Source organism: Calidris pugnax, unplaced genomic scaffold (genome assembly GCF_001431845.1).
Source record: "Calidris pugnax isolate Ruff unplaced genomic scaffold, ASM143184v1 scaffold1, whole genome shotgun sequence".
NCBI lineage: Eukaryota > Metazoa > Chordata > Aves > Charadriiformes > Scolopacidae > Calidris > Calidris pugnax.
The window spans coordinates 12,417,727-12,427,310 of NW_015090800.1; the positions used below are offsets into that span (position 1 = coordinate 12,417,727).

The following is a 9,584-nucleotide window of genomic DNA, read 5'->3' on the forward strand; positions in this document are numbered from 1 at the left end:
CTTAGTTATTCAGAGTGGTTATAGATTTTTTCATCTTTCACGGCAGAACTGCTGTTCTGAAGAAAGCTACAGCTACAATAGCAGATTTATGTTTGAAATACAGTCATCAAATTTATGAAACAAAACAAAACAAAGAAAACGGAAGAGACTAGGGCTGCTAGAGAAGCTGGAAGTGTGTACTTCATGTCCTGAAAAGCAGAAGGAAATGCTGGTAAAAATCAATTCCAGGTGCAAGAAACATCAGGGAAACATGGAAGTGTCACACTGTCAGGGAAACAAGATAGGGGAGACCTGAGGAAACTGGTCTTGGAAGCTGGAGTAGTAAAAATGAGGAAACAAGGAGGTATTGCAATGGGAGCTGGAAAGCACTTGGAAGGAATCAGAAGGAAACTCACAGTAGTCTTTGTGTAAATCGTTTTAAAGCCGTAGCAATCACAAAGCACAAATCTATCTAAAATTAGGTTTCACTTCTTTGTATACATACTTATTGTAGACTAGCTATTGTTACTCAAAGCACTTAAATTATTGTTATTTTGGTTTCTGGGCAAAGCTACAGCTCAAACTATACTTGAATGTTGTCTAAAACCACACCCTTACAAAAAAGTTCTTAAAGCCGAACTCCTCTCCCAGCAGCTGATCAATTCAACCACTTCCCCTCAGTACAAGGGGAGAACACATCAAAAGGGCTCTGGGAAGTAAATATTTGATTTAGGGGTGGGCATTCAAGAAAACTTGGATAAGACAGCTTTCCTTCCCCCCAAGAAAGCAGAGTAAATTCAGCCAAAAAAAAAGTTTCTAATTCACACATAGATTGACTGTGATGCTCTGAGAGTCTTCCAGATACCAGTAGTTTGTGCCAAAATTGTGGTTAGTGACTTCTATCATCTTAAAAAAGATCATGGCATAATGTTGCAACCCAAGATTCATCGTTCAACGGTATAAATGTTGACAAAAGCGTCACTCAAACTAAAAGGTTTTCTAAACCTCTCCCCACCCTCCTAACCCAAAACAGGTCCCTAGGGAGACACACACACACACACTTAGAAATATACTTACCAAGGCAAGTATAAAGACCCTGACTTATCCATGCTAGTATAGCAAGAGTGATGAGATCTCCAAAACTTGCTGCTATAGGAGTGGCAACATTGTCAGGATTAATACCAGTCTTCTTTGATCCAACAATAACTCCAACCATTATTATTCCTGCAATCAACAAAAAAGGCAGTACTGTAATCATATCTACTGTTGCAACTCTACAGAAAATTCCAAGATATTAGCTCTTCCAAACTTGACAAACAAGAAGCCAGTGTTTTTGTCACAGGACAATTGTTCTTTCCACCTGAATGATGTCTGTGGTTTTAAGTTTTAGCCATATTTAAAAATTAGGTTATATATTAAAAAAAATACAGTAAGGTCACACAGATAAAAAATCAAGAAGAATCTGTACAATGAAGTATTTTTCTTATGAGTAGAATTAGAACTATTGACATTATAAATCAGCTATTTCCTGAAGATAAAAATATGCAGTGTGTTATTTTACACCCTGTTAACTTTAGCTGACTAAAATTTAAATTACACTAGGCTGAAAACAACCCTTAGATTAAAACTTTGACATCTGATATTGTGCAAGAATTCCAGTCATGGACTTCGAACCAAAAGTCAAGAAGCTACGTCATAAATTAAAAACTAGACAACATATAAAAATTTTATTTGCTATACTGTTAAAACATTTAAATTGAGGACGTTTGTTTCTTTTTTTTTTTTCCTATAAACAGCAACACTACCTTTTTAAGAGGCATTTCCCTGCAGAATGTAAGTGGCTACTAAAAATAAAATTCACTTTGTTATTAACAGTCTTCTTTGGCATAACCTCAGTAATTTCCCCATTTTATGTTACTTTAAAGAACTTTTAAAAAATCAGCGTTATAATTTTCATGTGTTTTAGCAGTATTATGTATTGTATGCTACATTAGGAGTTCACTTTCAGAAAAACTGCCTAAAGAGTTATACTCCATTAAATTCTCAAAAGAATCTTAAATGATCCTGTAGTATCACAGTATTTCAAAAGCACCTGTTTCACTTGTAGGAGGATGAAGCTTAGACAGTAATTTCCTGTACTGGCCCATCACCAAATAACACAATTTCTCTTAATGTCCAAATTATACGTGAGAAGTGAAAAAAAGGCACTCATTTTCCCTCGTTCTCTTGCTGCTCTTTATTCTGTGCATGATCAAACTCAATGGCTCTGTAGTCACTAAAAAAAAAGTGTGTTCTTAATTCCACACAAAACTTAACAGTTTTGTAATTTTCACATAAGTAAGCATTTCAAATTAGTAAAAAAAAAGAAGTTAAATATTTTATTTGACTTACTATTAAGACTATAGAGTATGTATTTTCACTAGAATATATCTCAAGTAGAGGTACTTTTTCCCCCCTCATGTCCATTAAGTACCATCTTTTATGGTTAAATGTTTCCTGACAATTGGGAAGAGAAGATTAAATTCGTCACACCATATGGCTCCAGACAGACATTGGCACTGTTTGGAGAGAGGGACTTGAACTTGGCCCAAACCCTTCCCATAACAAGCCAATTTGTTCTCTTCACATACAAAGCAGAGCACAAACTAACATATTAGCAGCATGGGCAACTAGAAGTTTGGATTCAACTGAGCTAATATCTTGAGCTTACTTACAAATAAACTTATTAGTTTAGTAATAAAAGTATACTTTGTGCATTAATGAATATAGAAAGCAGGGGAGAAAAGGTCTCCATCATATTAGGTGAAATCTAAAAAAAGCATACTTTTTGCTTTAGATATACTCAGGATTCAAATCTTTCAAAAGAATATGACAGGAGAGGATTGCAATATGCAGACCTATATGGAAATTGCAAAAGGGCATCCTATCCTCAGCTGTGTTTCAGATGTATTAAACCTTACTGGATTTGAATTTTTAAGGAATAGCAACATAATATTAATATGTTCAGTAACTGGAAAAAGTAACATATATACTACTTTTACCTTGTAAAAGAGAAGCTATGAAGGCAGTTGCTACACTGCTAGAACACAGGAGGATCGAATGATCAAAACGGTATTTGCCTTCTGGAATCCAGCCCAATATAACTGCTGCCACTGCTGCCAGAAAACCAACTACTGTTGCCTGAACCTAGAAAAGAAAAAGAAGAACAATTCTTAAAATTGATGAAGTTAAGAGGACTACAGAATCATTTTCTGTTGCTCTTTCCTCCTATTTACATTTATTTGCAAGGTGTAAAGGATGAATGTTTATCTATTTTGTAGAGATGATAACTTTAAGTGAACAAGAAGAAAAATCTTATGCCAGCAGAAAAGGCTTTACCAACGTTTCAGAGACTCAAGAATAACAAAAGTAAAATCAAATAAAAGAGCTGGGGATTTACCAGGAGCCAAAGGTGAAATGCCTGAACAGGTTTCTAAGCCACTTAAAACAGTGAAGTCACAGCATAAACATTTTGTCTATTTTTTGAGCATATTGTATTATAACACATGAACATAAAATGGTTCTTAATCTTAAGAAATAGTTGCTTTGGAGAATAAACACACCTTTCCTCAAATGAATTAGCAATTTAAAATATTGTTTATTATCCAAAAGGTCTATCACATACTTCCTTTAAACGTTGAATCCAATGCAAATACAGTACTGAAAACTTTGGAGAGGTCAAATTTAAAAGGTTTGGCCAAATCTGAATTTTTTGTCTAACCATCCTCAGATCTTCTCTCAGAAAAATTAATAAGGAAATACCCTTGGTGCAATCACAAAGAATAGTTTACCTCTTCTGACAGATATAAGCTCGTATTGTTTCAGAGAACTATACTGTTCAAAAAAATCAGTCAGGTAAATATTGTATGTTAAGTATGAGGCAGTGTAGTAGAGCTAGTTTCCCATTAACACCGTCCATGTCCATGCATCCATACTTACCAATGCTTGCCAATAACTTCACTCACAAGAGTTAATCAAACAAGCCCATTATATTTACCTGTTTCAAGGCTAAGTTGCCAATTATTAGGTTCCATTTCTCAATGGGAGAATCCATTTTTCCAATATTTACCTGTCAAAATTACAAAAGAATTTCAGAAACTTGTGTTTAAAATTGTATTACTTGAAAGTGCACTAACAAGGCAGAGCCCCACAAATAATTCAACTCATATTAAAAAAAGACACGTTCTGGAAGCAAGTTAAAACCAAGCTATACTTTTTTTCAAGCCAAACATCGCTGTTGATTTTAAATTGTACTTACAGTATCTATCAAAAAATTGCTAAACTTGATGCAGTTTCATATAGGAACTTAACATTAGCTTACTGTGCAAGATACACTAGGCACCTTCATTCCAGGAATGTCCAAGGATCACCAGTGGTCAGAACAGTGGCTGGAAGGGAAACTTGTCAGTGTTCAGTCACTTTAGTCTGAACTTGTTCCTGTGGCCCTTAAATTCTATAAGCCAATAGAGAAATGTGTGCTTACATGTGTGTGTGGACACACACAGTCTCATGCAAATATGCTTATTGCTTGCAGTGAAACTACCTGCACAGAGAAACAGCAAGTGCTTACAAAACATGAGAAACTACATCTAATACTGTTTAGGATTCTAACTTTTCATTTGTACAATACAGCTAGGGACTTATGACGTAAATGACGTAAGTCCAGTCCTAAGGCAGTAGCTGGAAAGACAGAAAATAAATTATTCTAAAAAATGAAAAAGCACTTACATACTCTTTTATAATGTATTTCCTACTTTTACTTATTTTTTGAGTTAGAGGACAACATCTGAAGAAAAGTACATACTGCTGTACTATATTTAAAATCACTTCCCCTAACTTCCCTTTTGAGATAACTGAACTTTTTTTTACATGTTGAGCATAAATGTTAGTGGTTTTTCCCCCTAGAATACTAATTCATAAGATAATATACTTCTCAAAACACAGAAAGTCTTAATGTGATTTTTTTTCCTCTTCTGATAATTTCTTTCCAGCTGATTTTACTTACCTTTCTTTTCCACTTTGCTCAATTTTGTGATAGTAGTGACTTGTAAGGAACAAAGTATTAAAAGAAATGCTAACTTAAAGACTTAGGAATATAGTAAGACACTATCTCAATCTACACTATAAGTATTTTCCCGTGTTCAAAGTACAGTCAAAGCTCTGCAAATACATGCATTAAATTTAAATATTACAGCATTATTTAAGGAAGTGCAGCTAAGAATCTCCTTTACATCCTTCTTAAACATATATGCTAAATGAAAGAAACAGCAGGCTATGGAGAGCTTTGCTTTTCTTCTCCTTTGAAGAAGTTTTTGAAAAGTATCCAAAAAATCCCTGTTAAAACAATGATCTTGCAAAATGCTTGATCCAGCCTAAAAGTGAGCTGCTGCAAAAAGGCATAGTTCTGCTCTCCCCTACTATCAGCTATAAGTTCTTTTTTTTTTTCTTGAATTAGATCTACCGGCCCCATGAGTGAGTTCATGGCAACATAAATTTGCTTGCTGGTTTGTGGAAAACACTTTTTTTCATGGAGCAAAAAGCCGTTATCTTCAACTAAATTGTCTGATCCATCACATGCAGCCATGCACAAATGCTCTTAGATTTTGGAAGGGAGAAAAAGAGCAGGATGACACTTTTGGGCTGCAGATTTTCACAAAGTAAGATCAAGTTTATTGTGATACTGTGGAATAGATGGATGTAAACAAAAAGTTTCTAAAGTCATACTGCTAATGCCTAAACCTGATAACACACAGTCAAAACAAGAGTCTGCATAAGTTCACATGGGTGACTGGATCAGTGGTGTTTTGCTGTTGGTTTTTGGTTGTTGGGTTTTTTTTACTTCCTCATAAAAATAAAGAAAGAAAGAAGAAGAAATATGGAGAAAAGGCAACAGTGTGAACTGAGACAATGACAGTGACTCAAACTACAGAAGAAAGCTGAAGAATACAAAACACACAATATAAATATTGTGCTTGAATGGGGAATTGACCTAAGTACACCTCACACAGCACAGCAGTGGAAGGAGGGAGAACAGTTTACATGAACACTGACACCAAAGAGAAGTACAAGCTATGCCACAAGGTAGATTAATAGATTAAAACCACAGTCTTTAGACATATTTAGTGAAATGACTGATTCTAAAGTGGATGGGAAATTGTGAGTGACCAGTAACAAGCGGCCCAAACAGGAATTTGGGCAACAAGATGAATGAAGGTGATTAAGTAAAACTTGAAACCAGATATATTATGGATAACAGAAACTTGCTAACAAAACATTACTCTATGGCTGACTACACAACTACAATAAAGATAATTAGTTTACAGTCCCAAGAGGATAAACCTGTACACAAATTCAGATGCAATTATAAACTAAATGGAGCAAGAAGGATATGAATTAGCTTCAGTTCTGAACTCATGTTAGAAATTTCCTCCTCAAAGGTAAAGCTATTCACAGGGGCACAGTCTTGCATTTAGTTTAGACAGTGTTTGGGGGGGGGTGTATGTGGGGAGAGGAGGCAGTTACTGCAAATTTAGGTCAAATAAAGGAAGATTAATCATACAACTGCCTCCAAATAACTGTTAATATATACCCTGAATTAATATACTCCTTCAGTTTTCACTCAGGATGAGGATGACAGGACCAAAGATTGGATGGCTTAGGAGAGTAGGGATCAATGAAATCAACATGAAGACTGCAAAGGTCAGAACATTCTCTTCCATAGAAGTCTGAGAGAACTGGCATGTAAATGGCAGGTCCAGTAGCAAACTTTTGATTAAATTGTCCAGTAAGGAGTGTTACAATATGATACAGCACCTGTTTTTGAAACCTGGGGGAAGCCGAGTAATCAAGGCAATCTCCTGGAGTTCAAATTTGTATCTGGCAACAAAGCCAAAGTTGTCACCTGTAAGAAGTTTCATGTAACATGTAGCAGGTTTCCATAGTTTTTTGGTTTGTTTTTGGTAATTAACAATTAGAAACATTAAGAAATTAGAAAAACCAACCAGCTCTCAGAGCTGTGCATATTGCAACTGGAGTTGAGCGTGACAAAAGATACACAAAAGAAAGTTGGAAGGTTCTTTGCAAGATAAAAGCCATTTTTTCAGTTTTTTTCACATATACAAGCTAAATATAATCTTGCTAGCAGTATCTTAATAATGATTAATCTATAATGTTCTTATTTTGTACAATATTGTTCCCTTAAACCTTCACTGTGTTGTGCACACATACACACACACTCCACAGAATTTACTGATGAGCTCTTCACCAACTAGAAAAAAATCAGAGCCACCATTGGCAAAGGAGAGAGAAAATGTTCACCAAACCATGACACGCCTCTACCTCTTCCCTGTGAACTATGTCCAGTGAACCTACAATATGATTAAGGAAGTTCCAGAAAGTATTTCAATTACTTGTGTAACTTACTCTGGGGTCTACCATGATTCTCGAAAAAAAGAGGTCATACCAGGAAATTAGAGGCGTTGGAAAACAAATGAAAAAAAAAACAAAAAACCCACAAGTCTTGTTGATGCAATGCTGGGAAGTAGTTTGGTGCCAGCAATGCTGTGACCGTGACTTCAGGCAACGCCAAAGAAACTGGAGCTCCCACATGCCACATAGCATTGTCTGAAGAAATGTACACTTCACCGCCCTCTTTGTAGCCAGTTAATTAAGTGTGGAAGGCTGTGAACAGAACAGGCTGAAATGATTCGGCCAAGACAGACACACAACCACTTCTGGTACCAGGGAGGAAGCCTTCATGGCATGCTTGAGTAAAAACCTTTGAAGCATCAGCTGATTTATGTCTTCGTGAGACTTAATGACAGTGGTGAGTGGCTCTGGTAACACTCCTCAAAGTAAGCCCTCTCAGAACGGGCTGCTGAGTCTTGGTAGGAGCCTGGGCTTCAAATGGACAAATTGGCTCTGAAAAATCACGCTCAACACATCTACAGACCATGTTACCAAACAGTTAATGGGATATTCTCAAGAATGTCATTTTGGGCTGAGGGGAAGTGGCTTGAACCTCATTATGCCAATTTTAGTTAACCACTGAACACACAGCCAGTGCTGGGGAAACCCCAGTATTCTTTTTCTGTGTATGTGTGAGGGGGACCAACTCCTTGACTTTTGGTAACAGGTGATGGATAATATGAACCAACTTCAGGATTCCCAGTGCAGAAACCCTGCATGACCCTTTTCCAAATGTCCCCTAAGAGCTGCGAGGTTCACAAATAGATGGCATTGGCGAGGATGGGGAAATCAGCCATTAACTGCCCCAGAGAAGAAGTTCTGGAGTCATGATCTGGCAAAGGTCCTAAGTTGAATTGAAACAAAGAATTAAAGAACCCATTAATGGAAACAGAATTGATGGAGCTGATTCTGACCCTCTTTTTTTTTAAACCTTTAGTAAGGCACTAGTAGATCTTGGACTTGGTATATTTTTCACTATGTAATACAAGCACTTTCAATCCTCAGGCCACAGGAACAAATTAAGAAACGAGCCAACACCAAAAAAAAAGTAAGGTAAAAGACAGAAATATTCATGCCTGACAATAAATGCAGTAAGGTTTAAACACAAAATATTGTTAAGAAACAGAGAAGTAAGAGCACTAAAATTAAACAGAAAAAAATATTAAATAGCTCAGGGTGGAATTGATAAAGATACAATAAAACATGTCAATTCTTATGTAGGAAAGAATTGATGTGGCAAAAGTAATCAATTTCTATAATGGGCATGACACAAGCAAACATGCATAGGACTGCTAAGGTTATGTCCATCATAGTGTGCATTTGGGCAATAACTCAATATAATGTGGCAATGAAATTTACTAATGACAGAAAACTTGGAGACCTTGTCAATACAAAGCACTGCAATATTGTACAAAAACTGGATGACCTTGAGGATTACAGCAATGAAAACAGATGCAATTCAACAATACAAATGCAAGGTCATGCACTTACGGACTAATAATATTTCTGCCAGAATACTGGAGTGACAGCTGGAAATAACACAAAAGGAGAAATACTAGGACACGTTCACTGATCACAAAGTGACTGTGAGGTCTAAATCTGACACTGCTAGGAAAATAAGTACATATAAACCTATAAAAAGTTTCAAGAGCAAATTTTGAGAGAAATAGGGAGGTGTTGTTCTACAAAGCCATAGTAAGGTCTCATTTGGAGTTATATACACCTTTGACTAAACATTTTCTAGAAAGACTCATTCGAGCAGGAACAGGCAGACACTGGGTCCTTGCTGGAGAATAGAAAAAACATCTTACAAAGGAAAAGCACTGCATTAGGCAGTGTGTTACAGAGATACCCAGTTCAGGTACCAGAAAGAATTTAGCGATGTTATTAGAATATTCTGCTCATTATAGTTATTCACACACAAAAAAAAACTATACGGTAAGGTAATCTGGTTGGCTTTGGCTAGAAAAAGGAAGGAATGAAACAGCCTCAGAGATGCAGAAAAGAACTATGACAAATATGTAAGAAAGAGGATGTAGAAAAAACGTAGTTATGCCATGTTACAGTCTTGACAGACACACAAAAATAAGCAGACACCC

The 9,584-nt window shown here is 36.2% G+C and overlaps 1 protein-coding gene across 1 annotated transcript in view; it reads right to left on the reverse strand.

Moving 5' to 3' along the window:
- The window catches only part of SLC41A2 (solute carrier family 41 (magnesium transporter), member 2), a 54,613-nt gene that overhangs the window by 34,253 nt on the left and 10,776 nt on the right, over positions 1–9,584 (reverse strand). The window contains exons 4-6 of the mRNA XM_014937531.1: positions 4,016–4,087; positions 3,021–3,165; positions 1,057–1,203 (exon numbers count right to left, since the gene is read on the reverse strand). Coding sequence (XP_014793017.1) covers positions 1,057–1,203; positions 3,021–3,165; positions 4,016–4,087 — 364 coding nt within the window. The remainder of the gene's footprint in view (positions 1–1,056; positions 1,204–3,020; positions 3,166–4,015; positions 4,088–9,584) is intronic.